Source organism: Procambarus clarkii, chromosome 42, assembly GCF_040958095.1.
Source record: "Procambarus clarkii isolate CNS0578487 chromosome 42, FALCON_Pclarkii_2.0, whole genome shotgun sequence".
NCBI lineage: Eukaryota > Metazoa > Arthropoda > Malacostraca > Decapoda > Cambaridae > Procambarus > Procambarus clarkii.
This window is the reverse complement of record NC_091191.1, coordinates 10,643,927-10,667,605: the sequence shown is the minus strand read 5'-3', so window position 1 is coordinate 10,667,605 and position 23,679 is coordinate 10,643,927. Positions and strand designations below refer to the sequence as shown.

At 44.1% G+C, this 23,679-nt stretch overlaps 2 protein-coding genes across 5 annotated transcripts in view; both read right to left on the bottom strand.

The window, feature by feature from the left end:
• LOC138373367 (dentin sialophosphoprotein-like) overlaps nucleotides 1-9,874 on the bottom strand; it is a 104,674-nt gene extending 94,800 nt beyond the window's left edge. The window contains exon 1 of the mRNA XM_069339565.1: nucleotides 9,786-9,874. Within this exon, the coding sequence (XP_069195666.1) occupies nucleotides 9,786-9,874 (89 nt within the window). The remainder of the gene's footprint in view (nucleotides 1-9,785) is intronic.
• Nucleotides 1-23,679, bottom strand: part of LOC123770378 (putative neural-cadherin 2) — a 460,439-nt gene that overhangs the window by 168,901 nt on the left and 267,859 nt on the right. The gene's annotated exons all lie outside the window — the stretch shown is intronic.

The window sequence follows — 23,679 nt, the reverse complement described above, 5'->3', positions numbered from 1 at the left end:
CTGCGTCTCAAGTAATCTCTCCTCCACCCGCCCGTTCATTGCCGCCACCAGCTGGAGAAAGGTAGTGCAAAGTGCTCAGCCAGTGTAACTATACTGCTTGTGGAAGGTATGTAAGGACAAGGAGCTGGGATATGAGGACAAGGAGCTGGGATATGAGGACAAGGAGCTGGGATATGAGGACAAGGGGCTGGGATATGAGGACAAGGAGCTGGGGTATGAGGACAAGGAGCTGGGATATGAGGACGAAGAGCTGGGATATGAGGACAAGGAACTGGGATATGAGGACAAGGAGCTGGGATATGAGGACAAGGAGCTGGGATATGAGGACAAGGGGCTGGGATATGAGGACAAGGAACTGGGATATGAGGACAAGGAGCTGGGATATGAGGACAAGGAGCTGGGATATGAGGACAAGGAACTGGGATATGAGGACGAGGAGCTGGGATATGAGGACAAGGAACTGGGATATGAGGACAAGGAGCTGGGATATGAGGACAAGGAGCTGGGATATGAGGACAAGGGGCTGGGATATAACCTAACGACAAGAAACTGGGATATGAGGACAAGGAACTGGGGTATGAGGACAAGGAGCTGGGATATGAGGACAAAGAATTGGGATATGAGGACAAGAAGCTGGGATATAAGGACAAAGAGCTGGGATATGAGGACGAGCTGATATATTAGGACAAAAAGCTGGGATATGTGGACAAGGGGCTGGGATACAAGGACAGAAAACTGGGACATGAGGACCAGGAACTGGAATATGAGGACAAGGAACTGGAATATGAAGACAAGGAACTGGAATATGAGGACAAGGAACTGGGACATGAGGACCAGGAACTGGAATATGAGGACAAGGAACTGGAATATGAGGACAAGGAACAGGGATATGAGGATACAATGAAGGAACAGTGCCAAACCATTATGCACCATTGAGGTCAGATGCAACAAGCCCAGCAACCCAGCAACATGCACTAGAAAGGAGCCCAGTACAATAGAAGGGGAAACAAAAAGCAGCGAAGGAACACATCAAGTAGCACTAGGGAACACATGACGTAACAGCAAGGCACATAATCACGTAACAGGAGGGAAGAGATCTCACGTAACAGAAGGAAAGAGACCTCACGTAACAGAAGGAAAGAGACCTCACGTAACAGGAAGAAAGAGACTTCACGTAACAGAAGGAAAGAGACCTCACGTAACAGGAGATAAGAGACCTCACGTAACAGGAGGGAAGAGACCTCACGTAACAGGAGGAAAGAGACCTCACGTAACAGGAGGAAAGAGACCTCACGTAACAGGAGGAAAGAGACCTCACGTAACAGGAGATAAGAGACCTCACGTAACAGGAGGAAAGAGACCTCACGTAACAGGAGATAAGAGACCTCACGTAACAGGAGGAAAGAGACCTCACGTAACATGAGGTCGACAGTTGTAAGTCTGAGCAGGTCCATTAGCAACCCACAATCCCCAGTAAGAAGCATTAAAGCAATTTTCTTCATTACGTAAATGCAACTTGTATTTAAATTCTACACATGTGACTCCGGAAGGTGTATAGCAGCCGATTGTCCACGTGTGGGGGGGGGGGCGGCAGGAAGGAAGGAAACTATCAGGGAAAGCTCTAAGCCATTACGACTATATAGCACTGGGAAGGGATCAGGATAAGGATTTGGAATGGAACGGGGGGAAAGGAATGGTGCTCAACCACTTGGACGGTCGGGGATTGAACGCCGACCTGCACGAAGTGAGTGTGTGTGATAGGTGAGCGTTGATGATAACACCTTGCCTGACCGAAATATACAATTTTTGTAATACGAATATTGCGAAATTGTAATACAGTTAGGTTTATTAGAGTGAGGTGGTGCTCTGTATTCACTGTCTCACAATACACAGGACCATACACAGGACGATACACAGGACCATACACAGGACCATACACAGGACGATACACAGGACGATACACAGGACGATACACAGGACCATACACAGGACGATACACAGGACGATACACAGGACGATACACAGGACGATACACAGGACCATACACAGGACGATACACAGGACCATACACAGGACCATACACAGGACCATACACAGGACCATACACAGGACCATACACAGGACGATACACAGAACCATACACAGGACCATACACAGGACCATACACAGGACCATACACAGGACCATACACAGGACCATACGTGTAGATCACGTAAGGTCTCATACTTCATAATCAAAGAAGCGTGAGAGAGTGTAGGGAAGTGGGCGTTAGCTTTCAGTTAATATTATAAATGCATTAATAAGGTCCAGTTAATTTTATATGTTTTGCTATATATTAAGTGTATTGATACGTATGTATATTACGTGTATTGATACGTATGTATATTACGTATATTGATACGTATGTATATTAAGTGTATTGATACGTATGTATATTACGTATATTGATACGTATGTATATTACGTATATTGATACGTATGTATATTACGTATATTGATACGCATGTATATTACGTATATTGATACGTATGTATATTACGTATATTGATACATATGTATATTACGTATATTGATACGTATGTATATTACGTATATTGATACGTATGTATATTACGTATATTGATACGTATGTATATTACGTATATTGATACGTATGTATATTACGTATATTGATACGTATGTATATTACGTATATTGATACGTATGTATATTACGTATATTGATACGTATGTATATTACGTATATTGATACATATGTATATTACGTATATTGATACGTATGTATATTACGTATATTGATACGTATGTATATTACGTATATTGATACGTATGTATATTACGTATATTGATACATATGTATATTACGTATATTGATACGTATGTATATTACGTATATTGATACGTATGTATATTACGTATATTGATACGTATGTATATTACGTATATTGATACGTATGTATATTACGTATATTGATACGTATGTATATTACGTATATTGATACGTATGTATATTACGTATATTGATACGTATGTATATTACGTATATTGATACGTATGTATATTACGTATATTGATACATATGTATATTACGTATATTGATACGTATGTATATTACGTATATTGATACGTATGTATATTACGTATATTGATACGTATGTATATTACGTATATTGATACGTATGTATATTACGTATATTGATATTATGCAATTGATGGAGATTCAGAGTAGGAAGTGAATGTAAATGAAGAAAGGTATGGGATTAAATGAAGTTTTTCAGCCTGGCACTGAAGCGTAACGCTTGTCACGGGTGTTGAGTACTGTAACAACCTATTACAGGTTGTAACAACCAGTTACGATACTGTTTTCGACATTTGTTACCTCACTATCGGTAAATTGTGTGGGCCAAATTAGTGCCTACTGTGTTATCCATTACTGTACACTCTATGTACAACTGAGTCTTGTTAGCCGGTGTGTGCTGGGACGAGGCGGGCCCAGGACACCGTTGTCAGGAGCACTACACTGTTCTTCATGTGTCCTCAGGGTTATGTAGAGCACTAAACTGTTCTTCATGTGTCCTCAGGGTTATGTAGAGCACTAAACTGTTCTTCATGTGTCCTCAGGGTTATGTAGAGCACTAAACTGTTCTTCATGTGTCCTCAGGGTTATGTAGAGCACTAAACTGTTCTTCATGTGTCCTCAGGGTTATGTAGAGCACTAAACTGTTCTTCATGTGTCCTCAGGGTTATGTAGAGCACTAAACTGTTCTTCATGTGTCCTCAGGGTTATGTAGAGCACTAAACTGTTCTTCATGTGTCCTCAGGGTTATGTAGAGCACTAAACTGTTCTTCACGTGTCCTCAGGGCTATGTAGAGCACTGATACACACGCTTTCCGATAGCGGAAATGTCCTCAAGTCATTCTACCGAGTGTCAGAGAGTTCAGGACATTGTGAATGATAAATAAGAATGATTTCCTTCACAAAGGAAGGATGCTTGAAGTGTTTCAGCGTCATAATCACAGAAATAATACAGGATTTACTATTAAATACACTTGTTAGTTGCGGTAAATTAAACAGGATCTATTACCCCAGGCAACATAGAACACGAATTATAAAATAAATGCCAGCAATGGGCACCAGGATTTGCTACTAATGATTTCCACATACTGCCCAGTCATGGGCTGACCGGTACAGCCTCCGTATTGCTTCCTGCCGGGTCGGCGTTCGATTCCCAAGTGGACTAATTTGGTTTAAATAATATTCCTTCCCTCTGTCCTCGTATGTCAGCTCCCAGTCTGTCCAGGTATCTCTCCCAGAAGCAGTATTGTCATGCTGGTTTGGCAGTTTCACTTGATAATTACCTTACTGTTGTCTCTCTAATGAGGGGGAACGACCCTTGTTAAGTTGATGGACTAAACACTATTCCAGTGGCCATCATATCCAAGAATGGCGTTGGTTCGATGCTGATTTCGCCTTATTCTTGCATACAGTGTCCGGCGTGTAAGTATCGTTTATACTGGACATCGGCAAGCGGCCAGAGAGAGAATTCGGTTAAGTGATTTTCCGTTATCCGGCACAGAAAGCCTGTTAAGCCAATCGAGATCTCTTTAGACCAATGACTAGGCCTTCCCCAGGATGCAACCCACAATAGTAGTCTAATTCACTATTTACTGCTAGGTGAACAGCGGCATCAGGTGAAAGGAAGGTGAATATGACTGAGACCTCGACAGGGTGTCTCAGGTTACCGTGGGGAAGTGATGTCTAGGAATTAAGAACAAGAATCTATGCAAAGTTGTACACAGTTGTGGGTTAATTTCTCCACAATATCCAGAGATTTATGTGTACGTGCGTGCGTGTGTGTGTGTGTATGTGTGTGTGTGTGCGTGCGTGTGTGTGTGTGTGTGTGTGTGTGTGTGTGTGTGTGTGTGTGTGTGTGTGTGTGTGTGTGTGTGTGTGTGTGTGCGTGCGTGCGTGAGTGTGTGTGTGTGTGTGTGTTATTGAATATAAAATTTGCAATTTAGTTCATTTTACCTGTTAAACATTTGAAAGAAGCCACCACAAATGAATACTTGAAGCCACCACCCAAAGAATAACTGGTCGAAGTCACTGCTTAAATAATTAATTGACTGGAGTCACAATTCGCGATATGCAGTGAAACTAACGACCTTAAATGTATATGTTTGACCAGGCATAACTCAGCCGGGGAGATAAGACCTAAGCGGCTTGAAACAGTCACCCTTGAGATAAACATCTCGAGGAAAAATTTAAGAGCGTTTATATATCGGGATTTAGCGACCCGCCCCCGCCCGGAGTGACCCATTTCGCTCGAACGGTCAGGCTCGTACGCTTCTGGTTAGGCTAAACCACCCCAAATTTGACGTTGGTGAAATCATGAGAAGACACTAGAGTAACGGGTCAGAATCCTCATGGGGACCTGTGATATATAACTCAGGTAAAGTCAGGTAATTATGAGAAGAAAGACTTCAGTTGGTATGATCATATAGGACTTGGAAGGGAAATGAGGACAAGGAGCTGGGATATGAGGACAAGGAGCTGGGATATGAGGACAAGTAGCTGGGATATGAGGACACGAAGCTGGGATATGAGGACAAGGAGCTGGGATATGAGGACACGGAGCTGGGATATGAGGACAAGGAGCTGGGATATGAGGACACGGAGCTGGGATATGAGGACAAGGAGCTGGGATATGAGGACACGGAGCTGGGATATGAGGACAAGGAGCTGAGATATGAGGACAAGGAGCTGGGATATGAGGACAAGGAGCTGGGATATGAGGACAAGGAGCTGGGATATGAGGACAAGGATCTGGAAAATGAGGACAAGGAGCTGGAATATGAGGGCAAGGAGCTGGGATATGAGGACAAGGAGCTGGGATATGAAGACAAGGATCTGGAAAATGAGGACAAGGAGCTGAGACATGAGGACGATGGTCTTAGACACTTCAGTATACTAATATGATATAACCAAACCCCAAACAATCCTATTCGACAAAACTCGTTTCCCGATTCGTCAACCCCATATATATCATTAGGCTAGGCCCCTGCTAGCCTAGCATTGGGGGTTAGGTAAAGTAGAAGTGAACATAGCCAGGCGAACGACCACGTGACTATCCCTGCTGACTCGTGGATAGTTCTATCGGACGAAGAGAATGCTGGCATACCCCAGTTTAAGGTATGCCAGCATACCTTATACCAGCAAGAGGTATATTCCTCTTCCAACCTTCCGACAAACGTTAGTAAATCGTTTATCGCGTTATTAACGTCAAGAGAGTCGACAACGTGCTTAGGGATAGCGAAGCATTGTAATGTACAAATGTTATAGGTTTTTCTTATATAAAACACGGATTTTGGGTATGTGGGTATACGCTCATATGGGTAAAACTTTCTCGAGTGACGGTTTAAACTAGTCAAACGTAGTTCACTAGGTTTAGTGACTAGTTAAACCTTCCTTTAACTAATTAGAAAGTCTGTAACGGAAAGAACCCCCCCCCCCCCCCGCGAATAATATATTAAATTTGTTGCAATTAAGCTTCTAAAATATGTTAAGCTTGGGTAAGCTGAACACACAAAGCAACACTCGGTCCATATTAGCGGAATTCTTTACTAAAAATAACTAACTCCAAATTTTCCCCCCTCATATATTATTTGCTTGACCCTTTTAATATACATTTTGGTGGTGGTTGAGAGCCTAATGTTTATACTGATAACATACATCATTAAATTATATTAAGCTTATTAAGCTCACATTACCTAAGCTTTAAAGGGCCAGTAATATTATTTGTTACAAGCACAAACCCACAACCTCACGCCGTAACTGTCAGGGTTAATGAGGTTACCCTCCGTAACATAATTAATAACTCGCCGTTTAAAAAAATACAGAAATTCTGTTTACTAAATGAAATCAGAATTAATGATTTCTGGTTTCCACGGCTCCCAGACCGGAAGTTTGTTAGGGTTATAGGGTTCTCAGTAGGTCAGGGTACCCATCACAATGGGGTACCCAACATGCCCCCCAATACCCACTTCCCCAAACCGTCGAAATCATCATTAACAGGTATGTTATAGGTCCCAGTATGTCTTCAAAAGATGTCAATAGGCTGGTTTGACTTCATGTGTGTAGAGAGAGCTTGCAGCCCAGCAGAGGAAGTCATAAGAATTGAATCACATTTATAGTTTATTCTAATCAATTTTTGTGTTTTTAATTGTTCAGAGATGGCAGTGCCTCGCCCCCATTATTCGGTGCCCATTATTTGGGTATGAATACCAAACCAAATTGGGGTATGGAAACCTCTGGTTAAGATCCTTCACCTCTAAGTCAACGAGCCTCTTTATGAACCTCTTAGAGGTTCATACGGCACACAGTTTATTCCCAGACCACGCCCCCAGAACATACTCTCCAGGACTTCATTCTTTCCAACGATAAAATGAAGAAAATTATGCTGTTTTATTTCAAGCATAAAATTATCTTCAAATAAGAATATAAAGCAATTCAGACCAGTTTGTGTGTGTGTGTATTCAGGTAGTTGTGCTTGCGGGGGTTGAGCTCTGCTCTTTCGGCCCGCCTCTCAACTGTCAATCAACTGTTACTAACTATTATTTCTCTCTCTCTCTCTCTCTCTCTCTCTCTCTCTCTCTCTCTCTCTCTCTCTCTCTCTCTCTCTCTCTCTCTCTCTCTCTCTCTCTCTCTCTCTCTCTCTCTCTCTCTCTCACACACACACACACACACACACACACACACACACACACACACACACCAGGAAGCAGCCCGTAGCATCTGTCTAACTCCCAGATACCTATTTACTGCTAAGTAACCGGGGGTATCAGGGTAAAAGAAACTCTGCCCATTTATTACCGTCATCGCTGTCGATCGATCCCCGGTTTTTAGGATTACGAATCCCGAGCGCTGTCCACTCAGCCACCAGGTGTGTCTGTGTGTGAGTTAATCTAAAAAGTGAGTATGGGAAAGTGTGGTTTAGCTCTTTATGTCCCATCCACTAGCCTTCTTGCACCTGTTGCGTAACAATTTCAACATTCTGCCGTTCGAATCCTTTATCGAATCTCACCTTCAAGCTGTCAATGATGGTAGTTTCCACAACTTTTTTAGAGCACTCTACTTGTATTTCCTTACAGTCCTGGATCGACTTGAGAATGGTCCAGGACGGACCGAAACGTCGTCGTCCCTTCACCTTCTAGTGTGTGGTCTGGTCAACACACAGTTCTTCGACTTATCTGCATTTCAGGCTCTCAATTATGTCCATCCATCCTACTTTCTGTCAATTTAAAGAGGCTGCCCTTGTATTTTTCCCTGTCAATTTTCCCTCAGTATCTCCTATGTTGTAATCATACCTCCCCTCTGTTCCTTCTGTTCCCTAGAGGAATAATATTTAGTTCCTCTAAGCTATCCTCATAGCTTAACCCTCTTAGTTTGGGCATTAATGCTATTGCAAAACCTCTATTTTTTTATATTTTGGTTTTGTGCTTAATCAGGCGGTTTCCAGACTGGTGCTGCGTATATATATATATATATATATATATATATATATATATATATATATATATATATATATATATATATATATATATATATATATATATATATATATATATATATATATATGAAACATGTGTATGTGTATTTGCATGTGAAAAACAAACATACAGTCCAGACACTCAAGTAAATGACTCAACCCAAAGAAAGTTTGAGACAACACTCTCGTTTAATGGACAAAACAGCATTAGGAAGGGTCTAGGGGTGAGGACGGAGGTGGGAGGGAGATGGGAGAGGGAGATGGGAGAGGGAGATGGGAGAGGGAGATGGGAGAGGGAGGCAGGGAAGGAAAGAGAGGGAGTTGAGGAAGGCGAGAGGGAGCGGATTGGAAATACCGAAACATTTAATAATAAAGGTGAGCAAGGAGAATGAGAATCGGAAATGAAGAAGTACAAGAGGGAAGGAAGAAAGATTAAGCAAGGACTGGAAAGGGAAGAAGCGAAAAGGGTAACCACAATCCCCTATTAAATAGGGGAGGTATAATGGGGCCTTTAAGTTGAGCTTGTAGGTAAGTGGGGTAAGGTATGTGGGGTGGGGGGGGGGGTGCTAGAGGAATGGTGCCAACAGAGGTCCTCGTACAGACACCTTCTCCGATGGTCAGGAGTCCTGATGACTGTCTTCAAGCCCTTAATTAATTTAATTTTAATTTTGCCCCGAGGGGCGAGTTTATTGGGCAGCGCCACTCATCCTGTGAGTGGACATACCGCCATAGCAGCATGTACAACACTCCCCAATAGGAAGAAACCCCGCTGGGTTGTTCATCCTGTCACTTGTACCCAGACACAGCTGGGACTTGCTTAACTGTCTCAAGTGAACAGCTTCTCAAACAAAAAGATTAACATTTGTCAATCCTTAAAATCTTACGTTATCTTGCGGGTGCAAAATGGGGGAATTTTTTAAGAACAGTATCTATATTTGACAAATAGTGTTTTCCTAACTCAAAAAATGTGGGGTTTATTATGCTACACATATTTCTAATGTCTTTCAGGTGTTCACATTCTCGTAAATAGTGGTCAAGGCGGTGTCCATCACTCTCACCACAGATTCTGCAACTCCTCTGCTCAACTGTTTCGTCTATTACTGATTCTCTCCCGTGGCCACCTCCTCTTCGTCCATAATGATTGGGATTGCCAGCTGCAACCATGTTGTACCAGCGTACAGATTCACTAATTTGTGCTTCTATCCTCCTTTCCTCAGTTACCTTGTCACGGTGATGTTACCTGACAATACCTCTAATTTGTAGAAGAGTCTTGGGGTATGAAGCATTCAATATGGTCTCCTTCAGCAGCCAGCACATCTGCTCGTTCATTCCCACATATTCCAACATGGGAGGGGATCCCCAACATGGTAGGGGCTCCCCAACATGGGAGGGGATCCACAGAAACTTGACGACTCTTCCCTGATTGGTTAGTACCCTCACAGCTCTCTTGATTTCAGCGACTATCGCAGGATTTTCTGCCCGAAAATCTTCCGCCAGCTTTAAAATCTACTGGAAAAATAGCTACGAGAACCCCCCTCTGGGGGTATGGGACCTTTTAAGCCCCAGACCCCCTCTCTCCCCTATCCCGTTGTTGTTAAAGATTCGCTACCTGGAACAAAAAGTTCCAAATAGCACGGGCTATGGTGAGCCCGTAGTGTCCCCTAAGCCCCTCTACAGTGAAATGGCAGAGGAACCATGACGGACGGGGGGGGCGGAGTCTGGCTTACCGGGGGGGAGAGGTCGCGAATGGTCGCTAAGAGCCTCGAGCAGACTCGCCTAAATGAATGCTAGGGGAAGAGCAGGCTGCCCGAGGCGCTGGGTTTTACTGGTTCAAAGGAAGGGACATGAAGGCCCTGGGTGACGGGAGGGAGTGTGTGATGGAACAGTAAGGAATGGGGTAAAACAGGGAGGAAAGGGAGGAAGATAGCGATGGAGATAAGTAGGGAAGCACGCGTCAATCATCAAAAATCACACTGAGACTTACACCTACTTCCCTTGTTACTGACCAGTAGGAGCTCTCAGCCCTTGTTACTGACTAGTAGAAGCTCTCAGCCCCTGTTACTAACCAGTAAACAAATGCCGAGCAGATGAGGTCAACAAAACACTAGACACGTCTGGTATGCACTACACTCAACCCCCCCCTCCCCCACCCCCTCCCCCACCCCCTCCCCCACCCCCTCCCCCACCCCCTCCCCTAACACAATACTGACCGCCTCGACAGACACACAGACGTCCAGCTCTCTCTTCCACAATTTGGTACAACATTATACCACTGTTCATTCTCTCTCTCTCTCTCTCTGGGGAGAGAGAGAGAGAGGGAGATGATAACCAGGACGGTCGTATTGGCTGAATTTCTCATCTCCGTTGGACCTGAACTGAACCAGTTCGTCTGGAACTTCTGGAGGAGGAGTGACCTTGTTAAGAGGGAAACATACGACTGGCGGCCACTCAGCCTTCAGTAGACAGCCAGTCTGCAGAGTGGAGTCCTGGCCGGGGTGACTTCAGGAAGACTTAACACACACAGGAAGACTTAACACGTGTCTTGTCTCCTTAACACACGCTACAGCCGGCAAGTGAACACGGTCTAGACGCGTCCTTATACATACATCTTGGTGCCTCAGGTCTCATAAGTGGTGCCAGATCTTCCGGGAGTTAACAAATAAATTAAAATAAAAAAATTAAACATTTAGTAAAAATAACACGAATATGGACAGCCCAATACAACAAAAAACAAGTATAAAATATTATTAACATTAACAAACTAAATATAACAATAAGAACAATTTCAACACAGCCACAAACAAAATAATAATAAAAAAAATCTAAAAATGTCAAAATATGAATAAAACTGTGCAATAGCAGATAAGCAACACATCGTTTAGATCTTATCTATATAACTCCATTTACATAATATTTGTATTCAGATCAACATGAAAAATCGCTTCAGCAACAAATATCTCTTCACAGATTGCACTATGTGTCCCTCCTCCCCCCTCACATATATACCCCCCTTTCCCTCCTCTCTCCCTTCCATCTTTCCCTTCATCCCCTCTCCCTTCTCCTCCATCCCCCTCCCTTCCACCTACCCCCTCCTGAGGCGCTGTATATAAAGCTGTTTGAAGTCAGGCCAGGATAGCAACACTAGGTTGTGAGTCTCTATATACTCATGCGAGAGCTGCTTGTTCACCTGTGAGAGTGTTCTACCTGTTCATATGTGAAGGTGTTCCTCATGTTCACCTCTGAGAGTGTTCTTCCCTGTTCACCTCTGAGAGTGTTCTTCCTGTTCACCTGTGTGGGTGTTTTTACCTGCTCACATCTAAAGGTATTCTATCTGTTAATCTGTCAAAGGGTGTTCTCTGTTAACCTGCCAGGGGTGTTCTTCCTGTTCACCTCTGAAGGTGTTCTACCTGTTCACCTCTGAAGGTGTTCTACCTGTTCATCTCTGAAGGTGTTCTACCTGTTCACCTCTGAAGGTGTTCTACCTGTTCACCTCTGAAGGTGTTCTACCTGTTCACCTCTGAAGGTGTTCTACCTCTTCACCTCTGAGGAAGTTTCACCTGTTCACCTCTGAGGGTGTTCTACCTGTTCACCTCTGAAGGTGTTCTACCTGTTCATTCTCGACGGGTATCATATATTTCTGTTATCCAAGTTATCCACCTGAACCGCCACTCCTTCCTTTAGTATGTCCTTTTATCCATATGTATTTTGGAGTATTTATCTGCAAAATTAATTTACGTATATATAGAGACCTGTGTATAGATGGACTATCTTTCATACATGTGTGTGTGTGATTCTTTAATGTAAAGTATATCTGTTATATCACTTATCTAACGAACACCTTATCTATCTGCTCTTCACACACAGAGATCACACTAACGTGATGCATCAAATGAACAAATCCACAAGGGCCATGACGAGGATTCGAACCTGCGTATATATATATATATATATACATCTTCAGAAGAAATGAAGGAACGTATTTAATATAATATACGAATGTATTTAATATACGAAAGTACTTAAGGAAATTCCTGTTTCATTTTCCTCCGTGGTCTGACATTGTCACATTCTTAATCACGTGTTTATTTTCGTGATATACACACACACACACACACACACACACACACACACACACACACACACACACACACACACACACACACACACACACACACACACACACATATATATATATATATATATATATATATATATATATATATATATATATACACACACCTTTTCCCGCTAATGTAATGACGGCCAAGAACAAAGATAAAATATTCCACTCCAACAAAGGTCAAGAACAAAGGTGACAGTGGCAAAAAAGCTTCATTAAAAGCTGGTTCTGAAGACTTGGCTTCTTTCATCTCGGGAGGAGGTGACGCAAGCTTAAAGAAATGCGTATATACTACCTTCAGACGCTTACCTTTATCACCATCCATTAGGTACGTAGGTCGTGATTACCTTACCCGGTTGTTATTCTTTCGTTCAGTATAACAGCCGGGAAAGTAGGTGCTATATGGACCAAGGTGTACCCAGCGTCTTGGGGTATATATGGACCAAGGTGTACCCAGCATCTTGGGTGCTATATGGACCGAGGTGTACCCCAGCGTCTTGGGGTATATGGACCGAGGTGTACCCCAGCGTCTTGGGGTATATGGACCGAGGTGTACCCCAGCATCTTGGTGTATATGGACCAAGGTGTACCAAACATCTTGGTGCTATATGAACCAAGGTGTACCCAGCATCTTGCTGCTATATGGACCAAGGTGTACCCAGCATCTTGCTGCTATATGGACCAAGGTGTACCCAGCGTCTTGGTACATATGCACGTAAAGCTTACTTTAGTCTTGGAAGATATACAGGACCATTGTTGTGGACCTAATAACCCTCAAGAGTATGATAGCCCTTAAGCGCAACACCAAACCCAGCCGGCAACCACTATATAAAATATACATATTTCATGGCGCTCTATTGCAAAATATAACAAGATAACGCTTGTCATTGCAATCATCGTTCTTGGCAACAGACTTACTGGCTTGTCGAAACAGCTTCTGGCAGCCTTACCTTTCACCACAACACCAGATAATCCCTTCCGTTAACAGTTATTCTTGCGCTAGGCAAGCACTTACCGGACCGGCGCGATAATGCCCTGAAGATATTGAAGAGTTATAAACCTTGGTTTATAACTCTTGGTATATTTTTTTTCCTGACGGGCGGGGTCTAATGATTTATCGAGGCCCGGGTAACGAGAGTGAAGCCCTGATACCCTCGTATGATAGAGATAACAGACGGGAGTGATTAATGATTAATATAAGGCAAACGCTGGGGAGTGGCGATTAAAAAAGCTGCTCAATGTAGTCAGCTGAGCGAGTTATCTTCGATTAATGAGTCGGAGGGAGTAGACACAAGGGGGGGGGGGGTGAACGATGCACCATTTAGGAATGAATACTTGTTAAAAGCTTGAAGCAGATTGCTTAAAATTCTTGGGAATTATTGGAATTAAACAACTGCAAAACGTTTTTATACGACCAATATTTGTGTATATTGTGCTGACTAAACCTAGAATACTTGGGTATTAGGATGGAAGAGAAGCCAGGGTCCAGCGGTATCAGGATGGAACAGAAGCCAGCGTCCAGCGGTATCAGGATGGAACAGAAGCCAGGGTCCAGCGGTATCAGGATGGAAGAGAAGCCAGGGTCCAGCGGTATCAGGATGGAAGAGAAGCCAGGGTCCAGCGGTATCAGGATGGAACAGAAGCCAGGGTCCAGCGGTATCAGGATGGAAGAGAAGCCAGGGTCCAGCGGTATCAGGATGGAAGAGAAGCCAGGTTCCAGCGGTATCAGGATGGAAGAGAAGCCAGGGTCCAGCGGTATCAGGATGGAAGAGAAGCCAGGTTCCAGCGGTATCAGGATGGAAGAGAAGCCAGGGTCCAGCGGTATCAGGATGGAAGAGAAGCCAGGGTCCAGCGGTATCAGGATGGAAGAGAAGCCAGGTTCCAGCGGTATCAGGATGGAAGAGAAGCCAGGGTCCAGCGGTATCAGGATGGAACAGAAGCCAGGGTCCAGCGATATTAGGATGGAAGAGAAGTCAGCGTCCAGCGATATCAGGATGAAACAGTTAGGCTAGAATCTTGAAGAAGCACCACATTTACCCAGAAACTTTCTTGGACAGTAAGACGGACCCAAAACTTGGGTGACAGATAGCAGTGAGCGACGGTAGGGTTTTCTTAATAGCTGGAGCCTTCCAGGTGCCTGATGTCATTGCTGCTCCTGCTGATGCAGCTGCTGCTGCTGCTGCTTCTTCTGCTGCTGCTTCTGCTCCTGCTGATGCTGCTGCTGCTGCTGCTGCTTCTTCTGCTACTGCTTCTGCTCCTGCTGATGCTGCTATGATGATGCTGCTGCTGCTGCTGATGATCCTGCTGCTGCTGTTATTGGTTTTGAACTCTACAATCCTGAGGCTTTTCGACTGCAGTTCCGATTACACTGGTCCTAGCTTAGCTGATTGACAGCTGGGACTAGCTTAGCTGATTGACAGCTGGTCGTAGCATAGCTGACTGACAGCTGGTCCTAGCCTCACTGACGCACAGGTTCGAATGACGAAACGCGCACGATAAAAAACATTGTCCAGCTAAATACAATGACATCATTTATAACAATTATCAGTAAACAATAACCATTGCCAATTAACATTAACCAAGGCATCAACAACCCAAACAAATGGGGTCTAATAAATGATAATAATAGCATAAACAAAGGCAGTAATTAGCCTCTTGACCCAAGCAGACGTTCCCGAGCGGGCAACTGGTTGTAAAGACCAGTTCTCTTACGTTATAGAACCTTATACAGGCGACGAGTCACAATAACGTGACTAAAGTAAGCTGACCAGACCACACACACTAGAAGGTGAAGGGACGACGACGACGTTTCGGTCCGTCCTGGACCATTCTCCAGTCGACTTGAGAATGGTCCAGGACGGACCGAAACGTTGTCGTCCCTTCACCTTCTAGTGTGTGGTTTGGTTAACTTATACAAGCATATATATATTTTACGATCATGGAGATGGTTTTTTTGAGTACATCACTCTTCCCTTTCAGGTGGTCCACGAGGTGGTAATTAAGGGTCTCTGATAATGCTGCTATTCTTCCTTGGAGGCACGGAGGGGGGGGGGGGATGGACACGGAAAACTTGAAAGGTCCTTTGTGCCTTTACACGTGCCAGCGAAGCAAAACAGCCTTGAACAAAAAGCTTAATTTGTTGCCTTTGTGTGTGTGTGTGTGTGTGTGTGTGTGTGTGTGTGTGTGTGTGTGTGTGTGTGTGTGTGTGTGTGTGTGTGTGTGTGTGTGTGTGTGTGTGTGTGTGTGTGTGTGTGTGTGTATAACTTGGTGCAATGCGCTCGCGCAAAGGTTGAATGGTCCCAAGCCAATTTTACAACCGTAAACTCTAATGTTTCGAATCTAAGCGGGCAGGGTCATCCAATCTATCTATCCAGTACTGGTTATCTAGTACCGTGACCACTCCTCCAGAGATTGATTGCCGGAAAGGAAAGCCCTGACAGCCACACATACAGCCGACAACCCTCATGGGACATTTCGGGCACAGCTATTTCATCAATTCCTTCAACATTCTCTCGTTAGCAATGCTAGTTAGCATTGTAAACGTGTCATGCTCCTAATGTAACATTTAAACAAAAATATTTGAAAATAGCGAAAATCACTCTGCCTGTTAGGCAAAACGGGCCTTGAATACTAAGCCAAGTATATAGTTCAATGGGCGTCAGACCAGCGCCTCGTTCCTAACATGATCTGAGCCGAAACTGCGATAAGTCTTACCGGAGCCCCGCCTCGGCAGCTCTCAGATGACTTCCTCGACGCGCGCCAGCCTAAAATATGACGCCTTCTCTCGCCTGCGGATATCCCGGGATAGCAAGAATCTAGGATTAGTTTATCTTCTCCTCGGGGTCCTGCCTGGGCTCACACCTTCCACTTCCTGTGTGAAGGGCTGTGACGGGAACACTATATTCACGCTGAAGAGCACTTGCGGCCTGAGGCCAGGACCGCGTCCATCTCCTGCTTATCGCTCTATATCCTACCATTATCGCCGCTCCACCCTGGCACTCACTCTGCCTCCCTGACACCCATTCTCCTATAAGAACAACAAATGCAAGATAATTGTTGTGGGTGGCCTTGCTGTAGGGAACATTCTGAGTGTATTACGTGGGGAGTGTTAAGTTTCAACTAAGAAACGGAAAAACTGACAGAGCGCTGTGGCTAATAGGGAGTTATTGGTGCTGTGTAGCGAGAGAGAGAGAGAGAGAGAAGATTGTGGCTTGGGCATGAATAGCCCATAAGTGGTGGCCCTTTTGAGCCATTTCCAGTATCAATAGATGATACTGGAGATCTGTGGAGGTGCGACTGCACCCTGCGTGACAGGAGATGTCTCCCGTCTGCTGTGTAGCGTTGGCGCTGGGTGTATGGACAGAGTGGGGCTGATCTGGTGTGGAACTAAGCTTATGCTGCCTCTGGAGATAGAAGCATTGCTGAGAGTATGATAGTGCTATCAGCTGGGGCTTCCATCACACTAAGGCTGAGAATATGATACATAATATACAAGAAACAAATACCAAAGAGTCTTTGTATTGACATGGACGTAAATCCTAATGTCTGTTGTAGGTACGTTCATGACACATTCCTTTATGTACCTGATGCTGAGCACTTGCTACAACTTAAGGACGCACTCGAGGGAAGTTCCATGCTAAGTTTCACTTACGAGATGGAGAGTGAAGGCAAACTGCCTTAACTAGATGCAACAGCCTGAAAAGTGAAAGGTTTCGTGAACAAAGTGCAGTGTACACTACGGCAACATAGGAATGTGACTTAAGGCGAGTAGTGAGCGCCCTGACAGGTGATTTGACAGGTGGCTTGACAGGTGCCCTGACAGGTACAAGCGAAGTGTTGTCAACATCTATATCAAGAACACTCACCCACACACAGCTCCAGTTGGCAGCAGGTTGACGAGGAACTCAGTAGACTTAGGCAGGTCCTAGTCAACAACAGATACTCTTAACAGATATATCGAAAATATCATTAAAAGGTAAATTGCCACGCTACTTCTGATGAAGGTGCTGACACTATAGTATCTGCCGCTCCCATTGAACTATAGTACAGCCTCATAAAATGGAGGAAATAGTCCTGAAAGACATTAACGGACACGTGACCCCTATTGACACCCACCAGAAGACGGAGTTGACATCCTATTACATGACTAAGAACACGGCCAACTTGACCATGAAGAACTCTGGCACACCGAGTGAAACCTCGTGAAGGAGACGAATGTCGTCTATGACTTGACACGCGCACTTGGGGACTGTCAGCCCTAACGATATTAGTCTATAGGCAAGCCAAAAACATATTTTTCAAGGCGCCTGACAATGCACAATCAACAACACTCCATCAAGGGAACATATTATTTCAACACACCCTCTCAGATCATCACCAGAGATGTTATAACCAACAACACTAAAATAACCGAGAGATACAATGACAATAGATGATTAGACATCGGTGAATCACTACAAAGGAAGCAATCACAGCCAAAGCACACTCGGGTACAATCTTTTCTCTTGAAGACCAAGGAAAAATATCCAGCACACACACTTCTCCTGCCAAGATAAGAATTAAGGAAACTGCAGAAAGCTACTGGCCCATGCGACACCTTACTTCATTTCTTATTTATGGCATATATCTTTCCGGTTGCTCCCCCCGCTTCTGTGCCAGGTAAGTTACGAGCTCACCATAGCCCGTGCTACTTGGAACTTGTTCCGAGTAGCTGAATCTATAACAACAACATAACATCCGGTTGCTCGTGTCTAACCATTTGGGCTGGACGGTAGAGCGACGGTCTCGCATCATGTAGGTCGGCGTTCAATCCCCGACCTTCGAAGTGGTTGGGCACCATTCCTGCCCTCCGTCCCATCCCAAATCCTTATCCTGACCCCTTCCCAGTGCTATATAGTCGTAATGGCTTGGAGCTTTCCCCCTGATAATTTGCTTTCCTTTCCTTCAAGACAATTTGTTTCCACTTCAGCACTGTCTTTTACAATGTTGGCCGGCTCGACGAAACACACGTGTCAGCGACAGGCCACATGTAACTATAAAGTGATTTTTAGAGAGGTAATTCCTCAGCTTCCTTCTCAAGTTCTACGGGCTCACCATAGCCCGTGCTACTTGGAACTTTGTTCCAGGTAGCGAATCTTTAACAACAACAACATTCTCAAGTAAAGAAAAACCTTAGAAACAATGAGAAGATTCGTTAAAATATATCCAATATTTAATTAAATTTCAGATTTAGAAAAGATATTATAAACCCGATTTCGATTTATATTTGAAATGAAAATATTGAAGTAGAGAAATTAAGATATTTTTTAAATATAAGTTTATCAGTAACATGTAAAAATTAAGAGAAAAGGCTGAGATGGCGTTCGAAGTACTCACCTATTTGTGCTTGTAGGGGGTTGAGCTTTGGCTCTTTGGTCCTGCCTCTCAACCCAGTCAAACAAGTCAGTTTACTCTTGTGTAAACTTCAGTGTCAGCGATCCTCCAACTCCCTTATCCCCCCTCCCTATACCCTACCCCTACCCCCACTACCTCCTACCCCCATCCCATAGTCGCCCTCACCCTATCCCAGAACACCCCCCCCCCCCTTACCTACAACCCCCCCCCCCCTCACCCCCGGGATCACCTGCTAATTTTTACTTTGTTCTTGAAAAGTATTGCGGCCGCGGAAGGGAGAGAGAGGAGAAAATAGGGAGAAAGGAGTGAAAGTACGGAAGAAAGGAGTGAAAGTACGGAAGAAAGGAGTGAAAGTACGGAAGAAAGGAGTGAAAGTACGGAAGAAAGGAGTGAAAGTACGGAAGAAAGGAGTGAAAGTACGGAAGAAAGGGGGAGAAAAAAGAGAAGAGGTCAAGACAAAATAAAAAGGGGCGTTAACAGACAAGAAGACTGAGGGAATAAGACTGTGCATATATAAGGAAAACAGAAATGGGACAATGAAAAGTAAAATAGAAGGAATCGGGAAGAAAAGAAGGGGCTGGAGGAGAAAGGAAAAGAGAGCGAGATTTACTAAGCTGGTTACTTAAAAGAAAAAAAAGGGAAAGGGGGGAGGGGCGGGGGGTGAAGAGGGTCCCTGACTCGACAAATCCTTGACTTAAACTATTTGAGAATCACCGCAAATCATCCAATACTCAGGAAAAAAAATAACCCCATTTTATCAGCCCATTTCTCCAGCAGTTGAATATCCCGAGCCTGAGAACGGCGATGGGACAGGCAAGTATTGATAAAAAAAAAAAAAGAGAAAAGTTGGCAGGCAAACAAGGCCCTACACGACTCGGCCATTAGAAGCACACATGTCCTCCCCGAACTTTACACCCAGGCCATTAAGGAATTGTAAAAAATCTTAGCAAGTCAAAAAAGATTGGCATTTACCTTTCTTTTTGACACGAGATCTTCATTTGCACCTTAACGACACCTGTCAAATGGTAGAGATGATAATGATCATTACCTTGAGCACGTAGATTACAATACTTCTTACACAAAAATTTCCTTTAAATTACAATATACATGCGAACAAGCATGAACGGTCCCCAGACATATATGCAGCCGAAAACCCCAGAAGTGGCGTGGAGTCTAAACAGCTTCGGCTACCATCATCTTTTGAACGGTCGTGATGGTCGAGTGGTTAAGGTGTCCTGTACACCAGTTGCATAGTGCTCCTGGCAGTATGGGGTTCGAGTCACTTCTAGGGTGTGAGTTTTCGGTTACAATATGCATTTTATAGGCGTGAATATTAACCTGTTATGATTCCTTCCTCTAAGTGAATGTGAGTTGTCTTTTCTGAAGCGTCTGTGTATAAACTTTCTATATAAACTTCTTGAAAATTTTCAGCTGACTGAATGAATGAATTATGGCGTCCAGGGCCTCGTAGCCTGGTGGATAGCGCGCAGGACTCGTAATTCTGTGGCGCGGGTTCGATTCCCGCACGAGGCAGAAACAAATGGGCAAAGTTTCTTTCACCCTGAATGCCCCTGTTACCTAGCAGTAAATAGGTACCTGGGTGTTAGTCAGCTGTCACGGGCTGCTTCCTGGGGGTGGAGGCCTGGTCGAGGACCGGGCCGCGGGGACACTAAAGCCCCGAAATCATCTCAAGATAACCTCAAGAAGAAGGGCGCGCATGATTTTCACTGATAAAACCATTGTAAAGTTTCTCTCTGGGGATTTATTACTTAAGATTATTTTTTCACTGTGGAAGCCAGTGAAGAGTCGACGATAATGTCTCCGTGGACAGTCTCCGTGGTGTAGTGGTAAGACACTCGCCTGGCGTTCCGCGAGCGCTATGTCCTGGGTTCGTATCCTGGCCGGGGAGGATTTACTGGGCGCAATTCCTTAACTGTAGCCTCTGTTTAACTCAACAGTAAAATGTGTACTTGGTTGTAACAACGATTCTTCGCGGCGGGGATCGTATTCCAGGGACCTGCCCGAAACGCTACGCGTACTAGTGGCTCTACAAGAATGTAACAACTCTTGTATATATCTAAAAAAAAAAAAAAATAAAGACATTATCGTCTCTGATACTGTATCCCACGACATGTATCATGGCTAGCGGTGAGAGTATGTGTCATCAGCATATGATAAGAGTATGTGTCATCAGCTTCCACCACACACTAGGGCTGAGTGATGTCAAGTTAGTCTTTTCCGAGAGAGTTATTACACATCATTAATTAGACTTTCAACATGAAATAAATCTCGGGTTTTTGAATACAAAACTAAATATTAAACAGAACACGGGGTTTCAAAGGCCCACTCTCATACTCTCGTTGAACACATATACTTATTAGTTCAAGGGAACATTTGAGAGATTATAAACCTATCAAAGAACATTTACTCTTGCCAATGAGTTGCGTTATCAAGTTTTCAATTCACACAGTGCATTGAAAGCCACATCTGCACATTTGTTTCCGCCTCCACCGGGGATCAAACCGGGAACCTCAGGACTACGAATCCCGAGCGCTGTCCACTCAGCTGTCAGGCCCCCTTGATAATAGAGAAACATACATAAGAGACCAGAAGGGAAGGGAACTGTCAGGGAGAAAGTACCAAGCCATTACGACTATATAGCACTGGGAAGGGGTCAGGATAAGGATTTAGGATGGGACGGGTGGAAGGAATGGTGCCCAACCACTTAAGACGGTCGGGGATTGAACGCCGACCTGCATGAAGCAAGACCGTCGCTCTACCGTCCAGCCCAAGTGGTTGGACAAGAGACCAGAAGAGATTTATTTAAAAACAGAATTGTCAAGTACATCTCGTCGGCTGAACAAGCATTTCCTGCCTTGTACCACCATAAGCTCTGCATAAACAAACAACTAACTCTGGATCCAATAGTCTGTTGTTGTTTGAATTCCGTTGTAATCCTTTGTTGACGTTGTCGGAGTGAGGCCGCCTGAGTTACCCAACGAGTTCCCTCCAGGTGAGGCTGGAACTGAGGAACGGTGATTCAACGTTGAATTAAACGTTCATTGAACGATTCCTCTTGATTATTGTTCCCGCAACGTAACGACAACGCTAAAGTGACGTAATTCGACGCAAGACAGGAGGAGTGAGAGGCGTGGGTCTAGGGCCGCATGAGGCGATAGACTCTGCTCTCCGGTGTTCTGTATCATGGAGAAAATACACCAAAATATACTGGCAAACTTTGCCTCTGCTGGTATACCCGGTCGAATTAAGACGGTTGTTGACCAGACCACATACAAGAAGTTGAAGGGACGACGATGTTTCAACTTGAGAATGGTCCAGGACGGACCGAAACGTCGTCGTCCCTTCAACTTCTAGTGTGTGGTCTGGTCAACATACTTCAGCCACGTTATTGTGACTCATCGCCTGCATTAAGACGGTTATGCGTGTCTACTAATGTATCTTCCCTTCACATTATACGTGTGATATTATCACACGTATAATGTGATTTACATTATACCTCCATGATACGTGAACACCGGAGAGCAGAGTCTATCGTCTCATGCGGCCCTAGACGCACGCCTCTCACTCCTGTCTTGCGACGAATTACGTCACTTTAGCGTTGTCGTTACGTTGCGGGAACAATAATCAAGAGGAATCGTTCAATGAACGTTTAATTCAACGTTGAATAATTCAACCCCCTCAACAATATGGCTGCTGCAGAATGGCAGACTCAAACACCTACAGCAATGGCAGGCGTTGTGATGGGAACATTTACAGAGTAATGAATGAACATATAAAACCGTATTGAGTCGATAGACCGTCAGGCTACGGGGAAACGCATGGAGAACCTACGGGCTCACCATAGCCCGTGCTACGTGGAACTGTATAAGCTGCCTCGCATGGGGTCAATATAAGCTGCCTCACTTCTGTTTAGGATGCTTCAAAGACTTCTGTTTAGGATACAACAAGACCAGAGAGAGAGTCTGCCACAGAGCACTATGAGGTTCTAAGGAGAGATTTCTGTGACTACTATGAGGCAAATATCACGCTACCATGCGCTTACTCTGAAGCTATTGTGAGGCAGCTGAAAACCTACTGTGTGGCTACTATGAAGCTACTGTGTTGATAAGTAGACTAGGATCATCACCAATAATAACAACACTGTGTTGTCAGCGGTTATCCCAAGGGGACTTTGACCCATGAAATGTAATTCAACTTTTTGGTCATACTCCTGGAATATGGGATATTTGTACGACTGGATTTCCCTGATGGGTTGTTCGTACACAGTCTGGTGTCCCTATCTGGCTCACTTTTCAAAGCTGAGCACAACAGTCATACCATTTATATATTTGGGAAAAAAATATATATGTTTGTATTTCTGACATGTTTGTTGTTTTATTGCTTGTACACATGAAATATATAATACATCAACCATTTATTTTCCGCGTGATCAACGCACCTGTTCTGACAGGTATTGGGATGGTGTAGTATTTTTTAAAGTGTGTATATATTGCTGTTCAATTTAACGGATGTTAACTCATAAATGTTTACACTGTCGACATTCCTTAAAAGGTTCTTTTAATATTAAAATGCAACAATGTTAGCGCTTTGATGTTTAATT